The sequence below is a fragment of the Rattus norvegicus genome, chromosome 10, assembly GCF_021556685.1.
Source record: "Rattus norvegicus strain SHRSP/BbbUtx chromosome 10, alternate assembly SHRSP_T2T, whole genome shotgun sequence".
In the NCBI taxonomy this organism is placed as follows: Eukaryota; Metazoa; Chordata; class Mammalia; order Rodentia; family Muridae; genus Rattus; species Rattus norvegicus.
This window is the reverse complement of record NC_141543.1, coordinates 10,692,966-10,716,349: the sequence shown is the minus strand read 5'-3', so window position 1 is coordinate 10,716,349 and position 23,384 is coordinate 10,692,966. Positions and strand designations below refer to the sequence as shown.

The 23,384-nt window shown below is 50.7% G+C and overlaps 1 protein-coding gene across 1 annotated transcript in view; it reads right to left on the bottom strand.

The window, feature by feature from the left end:
- Nucleotides 1-23,384, bottom strand: part of Apoltpl1 (apolipoprotein lipid transfer particle like 1) — a 97,265-nt gene that overhangs the window by 66,374 nt on the left and 7,507 nt on the right. The window contains 16 exon segments of the mRNA XM_087574835.1: nt 1,836-1,947; nt 2,408-2,468; nt 4,764-4,908; nt 6,962-7,114; nt 7,206-7,391; nt 10,108-10,151; nt 10,154-10,271; nt 11,034-11,103; nt 11,890-11,993; nt 12,561-12,570; nt 15,060-15,259; nt 17,435-17,581; nt 17,676-17,700; nt 18,362-18,383; nt 18,386-18,477; nt 21,273-21,341. Of these exon segments, the coding sequence (XP_087430961.1) occupies nt 1,836-1,947; nt 2,408-2,468; nt 4,764-4,908; nt 6,962-7,114; nt 7,206-7,391; nt 10,108-10,151; nt 10,154-10,271; nt 11,034-11,103; nt 11,890-11,993; nt 12,561-12,570; nt 15,060-15,259; nt 17,435-17,581; nt 17,676-17,700; nt 18,362-18,383; nt 18,386-18,477; nt 21,273-21,341 (1,558 nt within the window).

The window sequence follows — 23,384 nt, the reverse complement described above, 5'->3', positions numbered from 1 at the left end:
GTTGCCTGTGAACACCACACCTTTCCTCTTAGCAGGCTACTCTCTGACCTCAGCTCTGCACAGGTCACCTTGATTGAGTTTAGAATTGCCATCCATCAAAACACACCTCTGGGCCCATCTGTAAGGGAGTTTCCAAAGAGGCTAAACTGAGAAAGAAAGACCCACCCTAAGCTTACTCCAGTCTGTGAGCTGGAGTCCTGGACTGAATAAAAAGGAGAGACTCAGAGCAGGTGATAGGGTTTGGCACATAAAAGCTGATAATGTGGGTTCTATCTCTCAGACCCTCGTGGAGGAAGGAGATACTTGACTCCCACTCCCTGCATGCATGTAGTGGTACCCACGTGCTCCACCCTGACAATTTAAAAGAAAAAGAGAAAGCAAGCTGTGCACCAGTGCGGTGTGTGTGCACGCATGTGTGTGTGTATGTGTGTGTGTGTGTGTGTGTGTGCACAGATACACATACACATGATCGCTTCCCAAGTGGATGCAGTGTGACCTCACACTCCTGCTACCTCCATGACTCCCTGACATAATGGAGTGTACTATCAAACTCTCCTTCCCTCAGCTGTTTTTGTTGGGCTTCTTACAGCAGCAAGAACTTTAATAAAATGTCCACCCTTCGTGTCTCAGCTCAACCTCATATCTTCAAGCACAGTTTAAAGCTGCCATTGTCACGTTCAGCAATCTTCCTCTGAACAGCACTGTGGCCATCTTCACCAGACCAGCTGTGTCGGCTCACAGACGGTCACTGCTGGGCTTGTTGGCTGTTGATCCCTTGTGGAAGGAAGGGCTGAGGAGAGCCACCATTCCTCTCAGTGGGATAGATGCCATTCAGTCCCAATTGCATGTGGCCTCTTGGCCTTGGGAGGGGCTAGGGGCAGAGATTCCCATCTCTGCAGTCATAGAGTTATGGAGGAGCTGTCGACCACGCTCGCTGTAGACCTTCCAGCAAGGCTGCTCTGCAGGTTAGCTTAATGAATTCATTGGTTCCTCAGGGTGAACTCTGGAGAACTCAAACCTTGGCTTGTTAGAGCTTTGGTAGGGGAGGTAAAGTACTCCCCCCACCCAGCGAGAAAATTCCCACAACAGCCTCCCAGAATGAAAAGTTCCAGACAAGCAGGAACCATGGCTTAGTGGTTCATCACTGTGTGTCCAGAGCTGAGCACATTGCTTGACACAGTGTCAGCTAGAGGAGGGTATTTCTGCAATGGATGGTAGGTAGAGGGATGGATAAAGGTGGGTGGGCAGGTAGAGAGAATGTGGATGGATGGATGGATGGATGGATGGAGACAGATGGAAAGTGGAAATATGAATGGATGGGGGAGGGAATAAGAGCGATAGACAGACAGACCATGGTAGATGGATGGATGGATGGATAGATAGATAGATAGATATTAGGATATATGAATGGATCAAAGAGATGGATGGAAGGATAGATGGCCGAGTGGGATGGGTGGATGGATGGACAGACGGGTGGGTGGACAGATGAATGGATGGTTGGATGGATGGGTAGATGGACAGATGGATGGGTGAATGGATGGGTGGATGGATGGATGGATGGATGGATGGACGGGTGGGTGGGTGGACAGATTGGAGGATGGACAGGTGGATTGATGGATGATGGGATGGATGAGATGTACTGAAGGATGCTTGGATAACATGTGTGGACAGATGTATGGCTGTATCTATGGGCAGTAGGTAAATAGGTTAAAATGATAGATGAATGCAAAACAATGGATGCAAGGGCAGGTGAACGGACAGAGGGACAGGTGAGGTCACTCCCAGCCCCGCCTCCAGGACAGGCCTTAGGGGGAAGGCAAGACCAGTACTCTTACCTCCAGCCGGTTGCAGGCCCGGCCAGCAGTGTGGATGGTGAAGTCACCGTGGCAGAACAAGGGAGGAAAGAGTTGGGAGAGGAGGGTCCTCTCCAAGTTGGCTCCCAGGCTCCTTAGAGATAGAGAGAGTGCATCCCGCCCCCAGGAGAGCGTTAGCCATCACCTCATCCACCTGATGGAGGTTGGGGGAGGTGCCAGAGCACCCTATGCTTCCCAGGATGCATGATGTGGTTCAGGGACCTCAGCTGAAAAGACCTCTGCTCCTCCCACCCACTGCCCGCTTGGAAATCCAACACAAGCCCTTGAGAACAGGGTAAGCTTCATCATCGAACTCCAGCTCTCTACCTTTTGAGACAGGGCTCTGTAAGTTGTCCAGGCTAGCCTCAAACTTGTTGTATGTAGTCCAAGCAGAGGAGAGAGTACCCTTAGCCCCTGTATTCTGGGAGATTGGAGCTCTGGGGTTCCCAGGCCTTGCGGCCCCAGGTGAGCCATACTTGAGTGGAAGGTGACATCAGGATAAGACGAGTGTGTCTAGGTCTCCGTCTGGATCTGCTGACTGAGGATGTCCTCAGTGTTTCAGGGGATCATCCGTCTCCAGCAGTCACAGGATGGGGCTCCACACAAAGGAGCCCACTGAGGCACAGTGGCAGCAAAAGATGCATGGTGAGCCAAGGCTCTTTGACTCAGCCCAGGCCTGCCGTGCCCCTGTGTCAGGGCTGCTCAGGACCTGCTGTGGTAGCTGACAGGAGTAGAACCCAGCCTGTGGATGGAATTCTGATGAGCTTCCCTGAAGACAAAGTGAAGTTATGAAGTGGGATCCCTCGGCTTGAAAATCAGACCCAAGTCTGAACCAGTTCATTTCTACAAGTACAAGCTGCGTTACCTCAGGATGCTGGTATGCCCTCTCTGTGCCTCATCTGGGAAATGAGGATACTGTGCTTTATTTCAAATTCTTATTCCACCCAACCCCTTTAAAAACTTTTCTATGTGTGCGTGCGTACATGTATGTGCGTGCATGTGAGCTCAACACACAGGGCTGTTGGCGAAGGCCAGTCAAAGGCCAGAGTCTGACATCTCAGAGCAGACAAATAGGGGATGTGTGAACCATGAAGGAGACCCTGTCAGAGTCCTGCAGGGATATCGCATGTAGGTGTGAATCTGTAGGGTTATCAGAGCCTAACGGGAACCCTGACCATAGGGCTTGATAACGGTAAGTCACAGCTGGAAGCTACTCAAACATCTGGCCATGGGGCAGGGAACCCACTTCTCCTACTGGGCAGCACACAGCTTGCTATCTGTGGCCCCTGTATGATCCCTTGGAGGAGGGTTAGCAGGCTGACTACTAAGATTCAAGACAAGGTCTTCCCTACCTCAGCCCTTCCCTCCGCGTCAAGCTTGAAACGAACACCACGATGATCTTCTGGGACCCTACGTTCACAGAGGTCATTTGCAGCATGGTCTTGGTTTTGCTCGCTTTGTAGTGATGCACATGCTCTGTTGCTGAACCACAACCCTGACCCTGCATCTGTTTCAGAAGACTCGAATAGGTGTTTGGGTTTCAGGAAAACGCCAAGTCACATCAGGTGTGCAGAGAGGTCCATCTGGGTGCTAAGGCCCAAGACAGAAAACAACCTCCAGCCCTTGGTGGGGACAGGTAAACCAGATAGAGACGCGCATGAGTGTTATCTGTGCGTGCTGGTCTCGGTTACATAGATGTGTGTTGATTGGCTGGTTAGGTGGGTGTCTGCAGTGGTGCAGATGGAACCCAGGGTCTCACACAGCCAAGCAAGCTCTCCTGCACTGTGTTGAAGTTTCGATGCCACTCGAGAAGAAGGCCTTCACTGTTCACCCATCTCCCTGCCCTGCCCTTTCAAACATGACTGCAGAGAGAACAGAGGGTGAGCTGTCCTCTTACATCATATCACAGGAGGATGCACCAGCTCACCCCCCCCACACACACCCCGCCACACACACCCCGCCCCTACTCTGAGGCACACTATGTAGTGTCCTCATTTCACAGACCTAGAGGGCTCACAGCAACGTGGGTCCCTCTCCTGTGCACACAGTCAAGGATGAGTTGGGCTGGGGTTAGAACCAAGCTGTTAACAAGCTATGTATTACTCATTTGGTTTTCGAAACTGGGTTTCTCTGTGTAGCCCTGGCAATTCTGGAACTCACTCTGCAGACTAGGCTGGCCTCAAACACAGAGATCCACCTGCCTCGGCCTCCCGAGTGCTGGGATTAACGGTGTGTGCTACCACCACTACATGGTACACTATACAATTCTTCAGATTGTTTTTACAGTGCAGGATGGAGGCCAGGTCTTTCATACATTAGGAAGTGATCTACCTCTGAGCCCCGGCCCAGGCCATGTCCCTAGGCCCAACCTTTGTTCTTTGGAGACAGGGTTATAGTGTGTATAGTCAGGCTGACCTGGAATTCATGATTCTTTTGCCTTATTGCCTGTACTGCAAGAATTACAGATGCACACTGTCACTGGGCCAGTTGTTACTGGGATTTTTGTTTTGTTTTGTCAGGTGAATTTATCTTTCATACTATGTCCAAAGTTCCCCCGTTTAAAGGGAACTCACTGATTCCCAAAGAGACCTAGTGATAGCCAGAGTCTCTGTTGGTGATTGCCTCTTACTCTCAGTCAGGGTCTCATGAAGACCAGGCTGGCCCTAGTGTCTCTTTATAGAACTATCTGTGACCTGCCCAGAGTGAGCAGACCTTGGAGAGTCTCGAAGAGCCTGAGGACCTGAGAGAAGGAGATTTTCTCAAGCTACCCACGGGCAGGAAGGGGCTGGAGCTGCCATGTGGGAGAACACACAGGGCTAACTGTGTAACTGGAGGAGCAGAGGCTGAGGGGACTCCTAACCACACTGCACACCCTGAGAGACCCCTGGCATCCCACACCTCCCTACTCACTGGGTAGAGCGCTCAGTTGCCTGTGTGTTGCCCGCATCTGGGCAAACACCTCCTCACTGGGGCACCTCATCAGGGCCAGGTCAGCATTGATACGGAGCTCTGTGTCCTCTTCAGGAGCTTGGTACAGGTGCAAGAGAACTGACCACTGGCTTGGGAAAGACATCCACCATTTGGTCCGCACCCTGTATAGTGCCCTTGTTTCTACAGTTGACCCTGTGACCCCACCAGCTTCCACCATGTCTCTACCGTAAGTAACTTCCCCAAAACACTGTCCTTGTGACCCTACTATGGGATGTAGTGAGGTCACGTCTATTCCCCAGTCCTCCTATGCCAGAGCCTGGTCAGTTTCCGAGCATACCAGTAATAACATGTGGATGCATTCCAATAAAGCTTTATTTACAAGACAGCATAAGCATGAAATATAAATGTCTTAGTGCTTCCAGACCAAGTTCTAAAAGAGCCACCTCCAGGCTCTGTGCCTCTCCATCAGCTCCTCCCAACTTCCCTCACAGTGCAGCCATCTAGCCATCCATTCATATCATATACTTTCTGAGCACCTACCATGTACTTGATCAGATAGATGACATCGTGGACATGGCTGACCCAGGCCCCATCACCCAGACACTCAGGTTCTAGTGCAATGAAGGTTAATGTGCAAGATAAATAACACATAAGGAAAAAGGGGGAAGCAAAAGCAGTGTATGTCTGTGCATGTATGTGTGTGTATGTGTTTATGTATATACGTGTAAGTGCATTGTATCTGTGTGTGTATGTATGTGTGTGTATGTATGTGCGTGTTTGTGTGTGCATGTGGTTGCATGAACATATGTGTGAGTGCATGTGTTTGTGTGTATGTGTGTGTGCTTGTGTGTGCATGCATGTGTATGTGTTTGTGTATACATGTGTGTGCATATGTGCATGCATGTGTGTGTTTGTGTATACATGTGTGTGTGCATATGTGCGTGCGTGTGTGTGTGTGCGTGTGTGTGTGTGTGTGTGCGTGTGTGTGAAAACCATGGGCAACTTCTCCAGTACACAATCACCTGTGGCTCTGCTATGAAAGGTAGTGGGGCCACTACCCAGGTCCTCTGCTAGAGCAGCTGGTGCTCTTAACCACTGAGGCATCTCTCCAGCCCCTCTCCACCTCATTTTTTTTAAAGATCTTTTATTTTATTTATGTGTGTTTGCTTATATGAATCATGTGTGTACATGCATGCATGTATGTTTTAATGCCAGAGGTCAACATAGAGTACCTTTCCATAATCGCTTTCCACCTTATTTTTGAATGTTATCAGTATGAGTATTTTGCCTGCTTGTATGTCTGCATACTATACGCATGTTTGGTGCCAATGGGGGCCAGAAGAGGGCACTGGATTCCCTGGAACTGGAGTTACAGATGGACATGAGCTGCCGTGTGGGTGCTGGGAACTGAACCCAGGTCTTCTGCAAGAGCAGCCAGTGCTCTTAACCACTGAGGCATCTCTCCAGCCCCTGTCCACCTCATTTTATTTAGATTTATTATTTGTTTAAGGTGTCTTTCCTTGCATAAGTTTATGTGCGGTGTTTGTAGAGGAGCCCTGGAGTTACAGGTGGCTATAAGCCACCATGTGGGTACCAGGAACTAAACCAGGTACCAGGATGTGAGAGCCAGGCAGCCATTTCTGCAGCAGCTCTTCCCCGACCCCCTTTTAAAGACTTACTTATTGTGTATTGTGTTACGTGTGTTACCACCTTTATTCTGAGCTGAGGTCTGTCGCTGAGCCTGGAGCTCAGCAGTTCAGCTGGGCTGGCCGGCCAGCAAACCCCATGGGCTCTCCCATCTCTGTTCCTTCCTCAGGGTTGGGATAACAGAAATGTTCACCATGCCCAGCTTCTCTGTGGGTGCGAGAGATAAACTCAGGTCCTCACACTTTCACAACAGGCACTTTACTGACTGAACAGCCCCCAGCCATGCTCGGCATGCAGCTGCAGAGTGAGACCTGAGGACATCTGGAAGAGAGGGTACCAAGGAGGCTAAGATGTGCTAGCAGGTCAGAAAACGGACCACAGAGAGCTCAGTGGTCCATGGGCAAGACGTTGACCTAGTGACAGATGAGTGGGTAAGATTTTCCCACAAATATACAGGAATAACTTTCTTGGGCCTTGCAGTTTCTCCTGCCCAACTGCAGCCAGAGACAGGAAAACACAAGGCCTCACACATCTGCAGAGCAAGGGACCCCCCTGAGGGCCTGGGGCACTGCCAGCCTGATCTCAGGAACGTTGCCCCTCAGGGATGGGCAGGTGCTCATTACAGGGGTGAGAGCTGCTGTTGACAGACCTGCATTGCCCAGGGCCTTCAGCACAAGCTGAAGCTGCAAAAACATGGCAGTCGGATGAGGGTTGGAAGAGTCTCGGGCCTCCCACTGGTCCAAGGATGATCTACCAGGCAAGCCCTCTACTCACCTGGCCAGCATCCACAGGTCCTGGGAAGCTGCACTTCACACCCAGAGCCTCTCCCAGAATCCTCACAAGCGAGCCAACTCCAGGCAGCTGTTGGTAGAGCTCACCCAGAGCAGCAGAGAGGTTGGGTGCCAGAGCTGAGAGGCCAAGGAAAGCCCCTGGGCTGGCTTCTGGAGACTGCAGCAGAGGCTAGGGATGGGTGTGAAGTAACCTGCCTCTCGTTGCCCACCCATAGGAGACACAGTGCTGTCTTAGCCTTGGGGTTGGAGTCCCAGGTTCAAGTCTTACGCATCTAAGAGCCCTGGGCTCAGTTCTGAAAAACACCATTTCTGAGGCCCTGGGTGTAAATGTCATCCTGAGACCATCCAGTGCTAACAGAGTTCTGCTGAGGATGCACGATGATTTCCCACTGGTCCACACGAGAATGCAAGCTACAAGGTGCTCACCTGGGGGCTCACATGCACACCTCTCTGCCAGCAGATGTTTTGGAATCTCAGCATTTGTGTGTGTGTAAGAGAGAGAGAATGAATATATGAAATTCGTTTGTGTAAATGTTGGTGTGTGTGTGTGTTATGGGTAAATGTGTGTGTGAATGAGTGTATATAAAGGTGCATGTGAGTATGCATGCACAAGTGTGTCTCTGTATGGATGTGAAAATGTGCCCTGTGTGTATGCATATGCTTGTGCGTACATTCCGGAGTAGGTAAATCCTGGTGCACGCATCTCAGCATGTGTCTCCTACGAAATCTACAGGAACAAATCACTTTAAGGCACATTTTGGTTTTTTTTCCCTGTGTTTATCAAAATAAAAGGCACCTGAGTCGAATGAAATTTTTAAAAATTAGAGACACAGGGGCTGGGGATTTAGCTCAGTGGTAGAGCGCTTACCTAGGAAGCGCAAGGCCCTGGGTTCGGTCCCCAGCTCTGAAAAAAAGAACCAAAAAAAAAAAAATTAGAGACACAGGCATCAGGCAGCATTCACCCTACCTCAAAGGAGAAAGGAAGGCTGCTCATGTGACCTTGACTGAAACCACTGCTATCCTGTCCACACACCCTGACTGTCCCAGTCACTCACCTCGCCAGCAATCTCCTGATCCACACATAGCACAGCCCCCACATGCAGACGGGGAAACTCAGACCGTGCTGGGAAAGGTCACGTCTATGCCTCGTATCCACACCACACAGAGAACAGATAAATGGGGAAGGTAGAGGAGAAGAAAGGAGGGATGGAGGGGAGACGAGCCCGCCCAGCCCTTGGATGGTGCATGTAATCAGTGTGTCACCTGGTGGGCTGTGGACTGTGGGTCACTCAGGGTCCACTCTAGACCTGGATCAAAGCTGGTGCCCAAATTTGTGTCTTCGAGCGCAGCATATAGCCTGTGGGACCAACCCCAGGGTCAAGGGTCAGGGTTAAGCTTTGGGTGCTCCCTACACACTCTCAAAAAGCTGTTGGGTTCAGAAGTACCAAGACCCCCATCAGTGCCTGATGCTCCTGGGGACTCTGAGTGTGGCCACAATGCTGGCTGTTGGTCCCCTCACATGCTCCCAGCCTGGGACAGTGGGATGAGCGTCCCTGAGAAGCACCTCCAACGCCTGAAGCAAGCAATGTGGCTGGTGCAGGACCACAGAGCAGGGTTACCCACACGGGCAAGCTGCTCTGCGTGGGGACCTGAGTTTTCCACTGTACATTTATGGTGGTGATGGCAGTCACGGAATAGTGGAGGTATTGTGATGGAAATGAGGCTTTGCTCATCGACGGAAACTTGGTTAGTTTCACCCAGAGCTCCACATCACAACACGCCCAGATGAAATTTGTTGTGGTGGTTTTTAGACAGCAGCTCTGGTTCTGTTTTGTTTTTAATTGTGTACATACGAGTGTGCTGGTTTGAAGATATACCTTGTGTGGACATCAGATCCTCTAGGACTAGAATAGTTGTGAGTCAATCGAGCGGGCTCTGGGAACTGAACCCGGGTCCTCTGCAAGGACAGCTAGCCCTTCTAACCACCGAGCCATCTCTCTAGCCCCGTGGTGGCTCTTATTTACCGGGTTCTAATTGGGTGCTGAGCAGCATGTCATCGCTCACCACAAGCTTAAGACAAAAGAACTCAGTCCATGCTTGGTCCCCACACCAAAAATCGGTCTCAGAAGGGCTAGAGAGATGACTCAGATGGGTGTGGTGGTCGCCTTTAATTCAGGCACTTGAAAGGAAGAGGTGGGGGAGACTATGAGCAAGCTGGCCGGCTAGACTTGCCTGCATCGGTGAGTTCTGGGAGGTGGCCCACACCTTTAATCCCAGCTCTCATGAGGCAGAAGCAGAGGCAGGTGGACCTCTCTGAGTTAGAGGCCAGCCTGGTTCATGGGGAAAGTTCCAGGACAGGACAGGCAGGGACACACAGAGAAACCCTTTCCAAAAAGGGGCGGGGGGAGAAAAGAAGAAAGAAAAGAAATGAAAAGAAAAATAACCTTGCCTCTGTGAACATGCACTCACATTCATGCAAACACACATCCATACGCACATAGAAGAGTTCAGAGAGGCTGAGTCACTGGTTCACAACAGCTATACGCATCACTGAAATTCAAATCCAGTTCTCACTGCTATGGTGGCGCACACACTGAGTCTCAGAATCTGGGAGACAGAGGCAGGACGTTGTATAATTTGAGGGCAGTCTGGGCTGTGTGACAAGTTCCAGGCCAGCCTGGCACACATAGTAAACTCTGCTCCCTACCTCTGAGAACCACATCTGTGACAGCAAATCCTGCCTTGAACATAGCACCATGGCAGCAGCACCATCCCTAGGCTATAAAGGGAAAACACAATTTCAGGATGAGAGCAGTTTACCCTCCTGTGTCCAGCAACCCAGCCAAGGGAGGAGCTCAGGGCTGGGGGTTGCAGAGTAGACTCACCGGCAGTGTGAGCACCATGGTGTCTGTGGGCTTTGGGATGAAGCCAGCGACCACAGCCATGCCTCAGCCTGGTCTGCTTACACCTCCCTAGCCAGGATGAGCTGCTTCCTGAGGCCCACACGGTTCTGAGTGCTGCAGGAGGACAGAGCGTCTACCAGCGGGTGCTGAGGAGAGCAGCAGTCACAGAATTGTGTCACATGGGGGACAAGTCACATGGCGGCAGTGGAGGGACATACCTGAACTCTCCAAGGAAGGAGCCATGCTGGTCCTGTGTCCCTCTTGCTATGCCCAGCTAGCTAACAGAAGAGCCTAGTCCACCTCTGGCAGAATCCAGCAAGAGGATGACATGGGGATGAGGCCCTGCATAGGTCAGTGGTTCCCAGTTTAAGCATCTGATGCTCTTAGCCCAACACCAAGGAATGCCTGCCGAGTGGTTTTATGATCTTATTTTCATAGCGCTGGGAGCAGAGCCCAGGGTCTCGTCCACTAGGTGAGCGCTGTGGTACTGTCCTACTTCCCTCCATCATTTGAGACAGAATCTCACTAAGTTGCTTAGGCTGACCTTGAACTCAGTCTGTAGCTCAGGCTTAGATTCATGATCACCCTGCCTCAGGCTCCAGTGTAGCTTAGATTACAAGCTTGGGCAAGGAATTAATTAATTAACTAATTAATTAATTATTATAAGCAATGGGTTTGCTAATTTTTTTGTCTATTTCAGATTTTTTCCCCTTTGTTTTTATTCCCAGACTGAAAAGAAAAAGGTTAGAAGGCTCCAGAGAGACATTACGCCTTCCTGCTGCAGACTGGGGGTGGTAGAGTCTGGACTGGAACAGTGAGTGTATGGAGGGCTTCTCCGTCCCAGCCATTCCCCACGGGCAGATGTGAAGCTGGGGCCGCAGCAGGCAGTGAGGGAAGCAGGTGGAGACCCAGCTGCCCCGACGCTCTCCAGCATCTGCGCTGTCTATGAGTCTCAGTCTGCTCGACAGCAGGATGGGACTATGGTGACAAGACTAGGGCTGTTGTGACATGCTGTGGGCAGAGGGTACTCAAGAGATTACCAGCTCCCTTGAAACATGAGGACTTAGAAGGGCCTCCCCACCGTCTGAACCTTAAGGTTCTAAACCTAAGGCTGGCATGGTGGCATAGGCCTGGAATCACGGCATTTGGGATTGTGAGGCAGGAGAATTGCTGTGAGTTCTAGGCCAGCTGAGCTAAACAGCAAAACAAATAACCTTCCCTTCCTCTGCTGTGTGGCTTCAGGCAGCTGTCCCAAATGATCTGTGCAGATCCAGGGAGCGGGAAGAGCAGCACTTGCCAGTGGAGTTACTTTGGGGATTCAATGAATGAACGCGGACAGCAGCCACAGAAGTCGCATTTCCGTATCGTGTTATGTGGTTGTTGAAGGTCCCTTCACACCTTTCCTGGCCCCAGTTCAGCTGGAGTGAGAGTGCGGATGAGGTGGGGTGGGATCCCAGCCTGCAGCACCCCCTACTAGACACCTGAGAAGCCTCTGCGGTTGCGGGGTGAGGGGGGACCCAAGGTGCCTGGCTTGCCACTCCCTGAGTTTGTACAGATGATGCTCAAGGGGAACAGTGCCACCTTTGTCTGCCCCTTCACATCTGATCTCAGCCCCACAAAGATGGCATTCTGGATACCACCCTGGCAAATGGGAGTCACACCCTACCTGAGGACCTAGAGAGTACCAAGGCCACCTACCCCATCAGGGATTCCCCAAAGGCAGCTGACCTGTGGTTCAGCCTCCACCTGGAGTAAAGTTCTTACCAATCATCTTGGCATCTCAAAGAAGACCATCTCCAGACTTCCATCAGCTCATCCACAGAAAGGCCTTGGAGCTCAGACACCAGCGTCAGGAATATCTCTGAGGTCTGGGGTGCGAAGGAGGCAGAACATCAAAGGGATTGCCCCTGGTTGCTTGTCCCATCCCCTGCTCTGAGACACACTTGCAGAGTGAGCTAGACAGTCAAAAGACAGCTGGACGGCGAGGCCACATATTCAACTCGGCAATGCCTTCCTCGCACGCTGAGTTTTGTTTGTTTGTTGTGGTTTCTGGGGATCTGGTGTTGTTTTCTATGGTACTAAGGACACAAGGCATGAGAGACAAGCAATCCACCTGCTGACCTATGTCTGTGGCCCTCGAACTTTCTCCCATTGTTGGGAACAAGCAGAAGAAGTGCATTCTAAGTGCTGCCATTTCATTCTCAGACTCCATTTAATCATAGGGAGAAGCTAAATTCAAGGTCCCAGGCCCTAGGGGATCTGGGGACTTCCCAATAGTTAAACAGCTTCTGTTATAAGGAAAGAGTCATCTGAGCCCAGACATCTTAAGGACAACTTTTTCATCTTGCTGGCTGCCTTAGTCAGGGTTCCTATTCCTGCATAAACATCGAGACCAAGAAGCAAGTTGGAGAGGAAAGGGTTTATTCAGCTTTCACTTCCACATTGCTGTTCATGATCAAAGGAAGTCAGGACTGAAACTCAAGCAGGTCAGGAAGCAGGAGCTGATGCAGAGGCCATGGAGAGATGTTACTTACTGGCTTGCTTCCCCTGGCTTGCTCAGCTTGCTCTCTTATAGAACCCAAGAACTCCTGCCCAGGGATGGCACCACCCACAATGGGTTGGGCCCTCCCCCGTTGATCACTAGTGGAGAAAATGCCTTACAGCAGGATCTCATGAAGGCATTTCCACAAGTGAGGCTTTTTTTCTGTGATAACTCCGGCTTGTGTCAAGTTGATACACAAAACTAGCCAGTACACTGGCAGGGTCAAAAAAGTTCATGTATGCAGGCCCAGGGATGAACCCCTATCCTGATTGATGGAAATGCCCTTGCTCAACTCCCTTATGTCAAAATATGATTGGACAGTGCTATAGCCCACCTACCCCTCCCTTACTTTATGGTTTTGTCCTTTAGATATGCAATGCAGCATCCCTTCAGGGTCATAGTTCAGCTCCAAAGTCTGTTCTGTGGCCTGGATCTATCAATAATGGTTTGATTACAATAAGTTTTTGTCATCTGCATTGACCTGGTGTTTGAGTTATGTTGGATTTAAGCAGACCCCACAACACCTATCAAAAAGTGACTGTCAACAGTGAGGCAAGAAAGCATAGTCAAGATTTCCAGTTCTCAGCTGAAGGCCAGTCACGGAGTGTCCAAACACTGACAGACAGAGGGCAGCCTCCAGAGCATATCCCTGACCACCATAGGTTGCCAGTTCGGAAAAACTCAGCCTCCCTCTAATCCAGATCCCTGCTGCAACTCAAGCCCAAGGCCACAGGACAAGCAGGCCCAGGGAAGCCATGCTGGGTCCACCTCCTGCTGCCTGCTCTGCAATGGACTTGGGCAGGTCTGAGGTGTCCAACATTGTGGGGTTGCTAAAGTGGAACCAGCAGCAGCCTGGTCTCAGAACAGCACATGACATAGTCATCATGGTGGCACACGCGGTAGTCACAGCACTTGGGAGACACCAATGGGTGTCATTATAAGTTCCAGACAGCCTGGGCCACAGACTGAGACCCTGTCCCCAAAACATAAGAGGGTAACTGTAGAGGACTTCAGCAGGTCAGTGTGCCCAGCCCAGAATCAGGAGCTTTCCTGGGATAGACCTCTAGCACACCCCGTCTTCACGTCCACTGCTGGTCCTCATGGGCAGCATCAGAAGACTGGCCCTGACTCAGCTAACCTCAGAGCTTCTCTGTCACCCCACCATGCTACCTGAAGGCCTCAGAGTCCTTGACCTGTTTCTCCTCCTGGCTGTAAGATTTAGAGCACATCTGCAGCCACCGATAATGTATAAGCAAACCCATCTTGTGTACCATGGTTTCTAGGGCATTTAGCTGAGGTGTAACTCTGTGTTGGGGCACTTGGGTAGCATGTGTGAGGTCCTGGGTCCTATCCCTAGTGCCTCCAAAAAGAAGAAAAACAAAACAAACACCACTTGGCTCTACAGCCAAGCGCTTAATCAATGTGTGGAGCTTGGGTTTCCTTTTAGAACCCAAATGCCTGCTCCTCTCCCAGCCACCCCAGAAGGCATTTCCCTTCCCCTGGCCTCCTGGTGAAAGCTTTGGCTAGGCCACTCCCACCATCGCCCCCCACATTACCAACCCCAGGCCCCCCAGAAAGAGAAACACACACAACACACACACACACACACACACACACACACACACACACACACACACACACACACACACTGGGAGTTGGTTCTCTACAGGGCACCAAGTTCTCGCTTTGTTTCAGGACTGAAAACTAACCTTGTCTGGGGCCACTGGCCTTAGGAAGGGGCTGACATTGTAGTCTCCTGGCAATGCAGGAGGCTTGTCCTCCTGGGGCTGGCGGTGAGGGTGGGGTGGCATCTGATGGATGTGGGCTAGTGTTTCCCTGGAAAGCCTAACAACTTATTCCTTGGCCCAAAGTACCTCCTGGGGAAGACGGCGGCCCTCTGACACAGCTCCTGTTCCTGGAGTAGAGTCGTGTGGTGATAAAGGGAGTGTAGCAGTTCTCAGCTTGGGCTCAGTTGAGCATGCAGAGATGTCAATGTGGTTGTCAATATGGCAGGAGGAGACCAGACGTGCTTCTTCTGTATACCACCGTGTACAGTGCACCCCAACCCCACCACAAATAATGCTCAGGGTAAGGAGACTTGCTGTGCGACCGAACGGCCTCAGAGAAATGCCCAGCTCTGCCACTTCCTAGCTAGGCAGCTTTGAGTAGGGCCCCGAAACTCTGCAAGCTTCCCTTTCCTTGCCTGTTAGACGGGCATGCAGTTAAGAATTTTCCTGAGAGTTGACTTCGATAACATGAGTAAGGTCTCAGCTCCCGGTCTCAGCACAGAGCAAAGGTTCAGGTGTGCAGGCAAGGCTAGGTAAGGCGAGGAGAGTGTGGAGAAGGTGTTCAGGCCCAAGGCAGAGTCCAGCATGGGGCTGCCGAAACTCACCTCAAAGCTGGTGGACACAACCTCCTCACCAGTACAGCTGCTGTGGCCACAGTGGCTGGGGACAGTGTCTCCTCCCACTCATACTGCAGGCTGCTGGGACTCAAGTCTTTGAGGTCTATATCTGAGACGGCAAGGCAGTTAGAATCAGAGGTCCCTGGAAGCTGTTCCTTCAACTCTACAAACGAATCCTTCGGTATGCTCTGGGCAAGAGGTTAAAGAGGCACACACGAGGCCAGAGAAAGACATAACCGAGGTGCCTGTTCCCTGAGGGTGAGTGAGTGAGAGAAGACTACAGCCTCAGCCAAAGCAAGGACAGGAAGCATCCTACGGCCCCACCTGTCAGGCAGAGAAGCCCATGGCAGTCACCTCTGACAATGAGGTCCTGTGCCAGCTTCTGGCCACACATGGTAGGCTGATGGCTAGTGAATAAGGGGTTGCTTTGGGGCTGATACACCCTGAAAGTGATGGAGACAGTGAGTCTCTGAATACATCAGAATCAATGTCGGATCAGACCCTTGGAGCTCTGGGTTGCTTTGGTCTTTTGGTTCTTTGGTTTTTGCTGTCCTGAATTCCCATCAACCCTCCAGCTTCTGGCCTCAGCCTCTTCAGTGCTGGTGCGATCCACCCAGCTCAGATGCAACCTCACACAGTGAAGCATGGGAAAAACACGGCAGTAAAGGTGTCATGTGTGTGTGCATGTGTGTGCGTGCGTGTGTGCATGTGTGTGTGTGTTTGTATGTGTGTTCACATGTATGTGGGCACCCATGCATGTTGCTATACATTTATGTGAGGTCATGTGGAGGTTCAAGATCTGGGTGTTTCTCTTGATTGCTCTCTAACGTATACTGACACAGGGGCTCTCGGTAGAACTCAAAGTTTGCTGATTTGCTAGTCTAGCCAGACAGTTTACTCTTCTGGGCTCTGCCTCCTTTGCATTGAGATCACAGATGGCCCACCATGGTCACCCAGCTTGTGTAAAATGTAGTTTTATGTTTAATAACATGTGTTTGTGTGTTCTCTGTGTGGGTCCGTGCATGTGTATGCATCGCTCTCTGACAGAAGAATGTATCAGGTGCCCTGGACCTAGAGTTACAGGTGACCGTATGCCAGTCAACATGGCTGCTGGGATCCAAATTCAGATCCTCTGCAAGAACAGCACATGCCAGTAATCACCGAGCCATCGCTCCAGCCCAGCTTTCTGTGAAGTTTCTGGGGATCTGAACTCTCTGTCTTCTGCTTTCATGGCCAGCCTTGTACCTCGTAAGCACTCTGTCCAGAGCCTTAGATAAGCTGTTTTTCAAAAAAAGACTAATTCTAGAAGGGTAGGCATGTAGCTCAATAGTAGAGTACTTGCCTGGCACTCAGGAGGCCCTGGGTTCAAGTCCTAGCTCAAGAAAAAAGAAAAATAAGATGATAGAGGACTCACAGAGATTGAGAGTTTGGGGCCAACTGAGACTATAACAAGTTAGACCTATCCTGAAAACCAGAGCCAAGCATGGTGTTCGTGGCTGTGATCCTAGCCCTCAGGAGAATCAGGAGCTCACGGCCATCTCCTGTTACACGGTTAGTTCAGGGTTAGCCTGGGCTGCATGAGACATTATCTCTAAAATTCAAAACAACAGCAAAAACAACTGAAAGTAAAAATAATGTTCTTGGGTCTGCGGAGATGACCCAGCGGTTAAAAGCACTTGCTGCTCTTCCAGAGGACCCAGGTTCAGCTCTCAGCAACCACTGGCGGTTCATAAACATCTGTCATTGCAGTCTGAGGAGAGCTGATGCTCTCTTCGAGTCTCCACAGGAACTGCACACTTGTGGTGCACAAACACACCTGCAGACAAAACACATAAAATACACATAAAATAAAAATAAAGGTTAAAGAGTCATCATTAAAAATATTTTAAAAGAATAATATTCTTATTTCCTTATTTGGAGGAATAATCGGCTCCTTTAAAAAGGCAAAACGAGCAAGCAAAACTGAACACTATTTCTCCGTGCCCCAGCCTTAGTCAGTTCTTTCCACGCACGGCTGTAACAGAGCCCACTTCAAAGGGAGGCTGCACATTAGCAGGAACTTTCTGGAAAATCAGGAATTTAAAAGGGTCATTGAATGTAAGACCAATTGTCCTACAAATGCTCAGACCAGAAGACTCCATGTGACGACAGTTCAGAGAAGGGATAAGAGGTAATGTCCTCAGAGCCAGCAGAGAGCTGACAGAAACGTCTAGAAGAGGCTAGCTTCTGACAAAGACCATTTCTGGGATAGTTCAGGGGTACACAGGCAGGGAAGGGCCGTGTGGGCCCTCTGAGGCTCCTCACATCCACCCTCCCACTGTGGCCAGGGTAGAAAGGACAGAGTCACCTGTGATAGATGGAACCTGGGCCACCACACGCAACAGTGTGACGGAGGAGCGTGCCAGTGTGTGCAGGGGCTGGCCTTCTGGAGCAGGGGCCCAGCTGTGTGCCTCCTGCAGCACGCCAGCCTGGGAGCTCTGCTGACAGTTAAAGCTGGAAGCTAGACTGGGCTGGACCAGGAGAAGATATACTCAGACCATGTCCTGGGACCCAGGCCGACTGCAGGAGCTGCAGCATTAGGAAGAGCTAAGGGCCCATCCTCACCTGGGCAGTGACATAGCAGAAGACGCTAGGAGATTAGACACAGGGAATGGGAAGTCCAGCAGACAGGAGCCCAGGGACAAGAAGGGCTGTGGCAGTCAGAAGAGCTAGGAGGTGCAGTGTGGACAAGGCTCTTGGTGTCTCAGACCCCTAGGGACCAGGACTCTCAGGAATAAGGGTTGTTTCTTCCTTATTCAGGTGGTCACTACTCAGAGCACACATCAGAAAGATGTGGAGGGGGAGAGAGGGAGGGGGAATGATTGGGTGAGAGGAGGGGGAAGGGGGAAAGGAAGAGGAGGAGGAGGAAAGAAAAGAAGCAGGAGAGAGAGGGGGAGGAAAGGAAAAGGAGTGGGTAAGGAAAGAAGAAGGGGGAGGGAGGGAGGAGGGACTGAGCAAAGGGATGGGAGGATGGCAGAGGAGAGTAGGTTATGGGTGTGCACATTTACCATCCCGGGCAGTGGCAGAGTGTACAGGGAGGAGTGAGTACTGTGCAGGGAGCGTGTTGCTGAGTCCTTGGTCTCGAGCAGCTGAGCCCCTTGACTCTTGTATGTGGTGGGGCCCATTAAGTCTACCTGAGATGTTCCATAGAGCAGTCATCCCCCTACCCCACCACTCCACTGACCTTTCCTTATGGCTCTGGCCTCACCTCCTCAAGGGTCTTAGACTCATGGACCTCAGGACAGCTCTACACAAGGCTCAGAACTGATCTTCCAAGGCCCAGCATGGCTCAGAGTGGTGGGGACACAAGTGGACCACTTGCCCAGCACTGAGGATGAAGCCAAGAGGACTGTGGCCCAGAACAGCACTGTGGAGGGAGGGATGGGGGTCACATGGGCCGCAGTAACTCTGCCCTGCAGCTCGGCCCCCAGAGGGAACACCAAGTCACTTCACTCCTGGAAAGCTTTGCTTCCCCTTTCTCTCCACTCAAGGTGTTCCTAGGTCTGTCAGCACCACAATGAAACCCACAGCTAGGCGACTCCTGCACAAGAGGCTTTTGAGATCAGCCTGAGCTCTAAAATGCCCCACTGAGCCTAGAATCTGTTGCTCCATAGATAAACCCATGGCACCCAGACCAACACCAGACATCCGCTCATATCAGACAAGCTTTCACTGAAGCCATGCAGCATCCAAAGGGGCCCTCTTGTCATTAGCTCCTTCTCCAGAGTGTCATCTAGCAGAGAAGACTCAAGTCCAGGAAAAAGACTATGTTCCTAACCAAACTTTTGTTTGTTAGTTTAGACAGAACACCACATACCAAGTTTCCTGAACTTGCTGTGTATCCAAGAGTGGCCTTGGTCTCCTAGTCTTTTTGATTCTATCCTCAAGTGCCACCAAACTTCTCTTATCAGTGCTGGGGACTGAACCCAGAACCTCACTCATGCTAGGCAAACACTCCCCCAATTGAGCTACAATCCCAGCTCAGCCCCACATTTTGTTTGTGTCAGGGAGCAAAGAATTCCATTACTGAGGACTCCACTGGTGTGGAACAGGCTCTGGAAAAAACATTTTTACTTTAAGTGCTATATCTAGACCTGGGCCCACAGGAAACTAGACAGAATCAAAGCCTGGCCTCTCTGCCGTCGTTCTGTGGGACTCCTTCTCCGTGGGCCGCCTGCTTTCCTTGTCAGGTCTGCATGCATGCTTTATTGTCAACTTGACACAATTAGAGTCACTTGAACAGTGGGACCCTCAATGGAGTAACCGCCCAGAACTGACTGCCCTGGAAAAGTATCTCCATTAAGGACTTGTGTAGGTGTGCGTGGCACCATCTCTAGGCCTACGGCCCTGGATCTAACACAGGACCTTGCAAGCGGCTAGCGAGTGAGTAAGCAGTGTTCCTCCAGCGGTTTCTGCTCTGACCTCACTCAGCAAAGGACTCCTTTGTAAGCTTTCTTCCCTCTGTTGCTGGTGGTCATCGTGTTGACCACAGCTACAGAGAACAGATTGGCAGAGCATGCTAACCTGTATAACCCATCCCTTCCCTGTTAGGGCTGCAGGCACAGAAGGCCAGTTCTAACCTCAGGCTCACCTTGGGTTCCAGGAAGAGTGAAACTCCATAGGGCGCATCACTCCCTAGTGGAGGGCAATTACCATAAAAGAGCAGAGATGATCATTGTGTGGGGACCGAGTGGCTTCCTCAAGGGCTGACAGTGGGAAGGCCTTCCTCACACCACTGTCAAGAGCCAGAACTCAGCCAATGATAAGTAGCTGCACCTTGCTGGGGCAGTCTGGCCATGCAACTCCTCCTCCTCTAAGGCTCAGGTCAGCACCTGAAAGGCAGATGTGGGATTTCTGGAGTCCTGCCTCTGTCCTTCCCAGCATGCCGATTGCCTCCCTCTGCTTTTCACAACTACTCAGCTCTTAAACTGGTGCATGGGGACTGGTGGCCAAGCCTAGCTTGTGCGCACTGCCGGAGCTCTGGGTTTTGCCCTCAAATTCCAGGTCACAATCATTAAGAATAGAAAAAACAGGAGATGGGGGTTCTGGGAGCATCACCTCTGGGCCCTGCTCCTGACTGGTAGGAGGGCCTGTGCTTGGTCCCTGGAAGGTAGGGGAAGGAGGAGGGAAGAGATGCTAAGGTCTGCATCCTTGTGTGGAGATAGGAGACCAAGACCATCCAAGATGAAGACAATTACTCTACTCCAAGCCACAAGCTAGCAATGCGTCCTCTGAGCAGACAAAACTGTCCCCATTTCTACCTCCCACGGAGGCCTTTGTCCCCCTCCTACCCCAGTTGTTGTCAGGGGTAGGGGGTCCTAAGGCAGTGCCTGGAGTCTCAGACCCTGAGCTTAGAGACATTCCAATGGTACTTCCTCTCTCAGAATGCAAGTGTCAGTCTGGTCCCAGGGAAGTGACAACCCTCAGGGCCCCTGACTTAGCATTTCTGATGAGGAATGGGGGACAATAGGTCCCTTAGAGGAGACAGCCTAAAGCCTTTCAGGGGACCCATCTGCCCCTGGCCAGCATCCCCCCCACCCCCTGCCCCTGAATTCCTGGACAAAGGCTTTATTTTTTTAACAAATGAATTTGCAATAAAAAGGAAGGAGAATCTGTCAGATGGGGCTGTCTTGAGCGGCTGCCCTTGGAGCTTTGAGCCCACAGTCAGGGAGCCCTGGGAAACCAGCGGAAAGGAGAGTTCCAGGCTTGGCTGGGTCACAAAAGGGCAGCTAAGCTTGGGGGCAGGCAGGACATTGCCTTTTCCCTCCCCAGATCATGGGGGGGTGAGGAGTAGCTGGTCTCAGGGAATACAGAGACCAGAGTCATCCAAAGCCTGCACAGGGACCTACCTACTCCAAGTGAGCAACAGGCAGTACTGGGAAGTGGGTCCCCTTTACCAGAAAAGAGGGTATAGGCAGGATTATCAGGAGTTCAAGGCCAACCTTGGCCACATAACAAATTTGGGGCCAACCTGAGCTATAATATTACCCTTTCCCCAAACAAAACCTGTTAAGATAGACCTTCATTTGATCTTTACTCCAAAGTGACATTTCTTCAGCATGGTTCTCTCTCCCTGGATTTTCTGGTCTGGCTTAGTGAGCTCAAAGCCCATTAGTCATGGGAAGGGGTTATGGGTTCATACAGGAAACACCACGGTCTTACCTCAGATTCTCGGCCTCCTTCAGAACTTCCACCTGGGACCCCAGGACAGACGTCACCGAAGTCTTGAAGCTGAAGCACAAAATGTCATGAGTAGATCACCTCTCAGTTCTCTCTGATGTTAGAGGCTAAGGTCCCTTCCTCAAAAAGAAGGTTCTAGATTCTGGGTACCGAGATACTCCAGTCGTGCCTGCTTCTCCCTGCTACATGAATGCTCTCATTTTACCCAGAAAGACCTTAAAATCGGATAGGATTCCTGTAACAGAAATCTACAAACTAAAATAAATAGGAACATAGAAGAAATGTGCTACTGGGGCAAAGGTGCTTGCTGCCAAAGCCCGAGTTCAATCCCAGGGCCCCGCATGGTGGGACAGAACTGATTTCTACCAGCTGCCCTCTGCCCTCCATGTGTGCACCCACACAGAGAATGAGTTAATAAAGATTCTGACAACCACAAACAAGAAGACACCAAGTTAAGTGACAAACGGTGTCAGCTGCTGCTGCTGAGGGCTAATTACAAACCCACAATAGAAGCAGTTGTACATATGTACAACGGTGACCAAGAGAAATGTGCAGGCACAGGACTGGTGGCCCAGCACCACCGGGTTGGTGGTATGTGTGTTTATTGCAACAAAAATTACTTTCTAGAATCAGATATAGTGATGTCTCCTATGATCCCAGACCCAGGTGGGAAATCCGAGAGGCGTGGTGCATGCCTGTAATCCTAACTTTGGGGAGGCAAAGGTGGAAGCTATGGGGGGCTGGAGAGATGGCTCAGTAGTTAAGAGCACTGACTGCTCTTCCAGAGGTCCTGAGTTCAATTCCCAGCAACCACATGGTGGCTCACAGCCATCTGTAATGGGATCTGATGCCCTCATCTGGTGTGTCTGAGGACAGTGTACTCACATACATCAATAATAAATAAATAAATAAATAAATAAATAAATAAATAAATAATAAATAAATAAATAAATAGTGGAAGCTATGAATTCAAGGGCTACCCTGGGCTGTGTGTGAGTTCCTGGCCAGCCTAGGCTGCATGGTACCTAAAAAAAATAAGTAACTTTTAAGAATCACACTCGGGATGTAGCTCAGACTGTTTGCCTAGAATGCGCAAAGTCACAAACTCCATCCCCAGTGCTGAGGAAAACTAAAAAGGAATTTTTAAAAATTATTTCTCTTTCAGGAGTGGCACACAGCTTTCATCCCAGTTTGGGAGGGATGTGTGTGTGTGTTCGTGTGAGTGAGTATGTATGTGTGTGTGTGTGTGTCCATGTGTGTATATGTGCGTGTGCATGCGCGTGCATGTTTGTTCATGTGCGTGTGCATGTGTATGTGTATGTGTGTGCATGCGTGTGCGTGTCTAGGCCAGAGACTGATATCAGGCAGCTTCCTCTGTTACTCTCCACCTTAGTTTTTGAGTCAGAGCATCTCACTGAACCTGGAACTCACCAACTGGGCAAAGCAAGCAGCCAGGAGCCCCAGGGAACTGCTGCTCTCTGCATCCCTAGGGCTAGCATCATAGGTGTGCACCACAAGTCCAGCCTTCCCTGGCAGTGCTGGGGATCTGAACTCAGGTCCTCGTGTTTGTGCAGCAAGCGCTTTACCAATTGAGCCATTTTGCAAGCCCCTCCAAAAGACATTTTATAATGTGATACATGCCGTTATGTGGGTAAACCTTGAACTCATCATTCTAAGCGAAAGAAGCCAGAACAAGGCAGCTTGTCAGCCAGGGTACACTTACACAGAGTGCCAGAAGCACAAAGGTCCCCAGAGTCAGGAGAAAAGAGGTAGAGTCAGGGAAGAGCTGGGGAAATCGTGAATAATGTGTAGGGTATCCAGCCTTTTGTCATTTGTTATTTATGAAGTTCATGCTTGTCAAACACAGAATCAAGTTACACACACACACACACACACACACACACACACACACACATGTCTCAGAATGTCTTAAGTAAATTTACAGTTTTGTGTTGGGCCACATTCACGGCTATCCTGGGGTACACATTAGACAGGCCTTCAAGAGAAGGGGAAAAGAGCCCTCCATGCAAGGAGCAGCAGGGCCTAGGATGGTACAACCCAGCCTGCAGGGACCTCGCAATCTCAGGAGTGCGA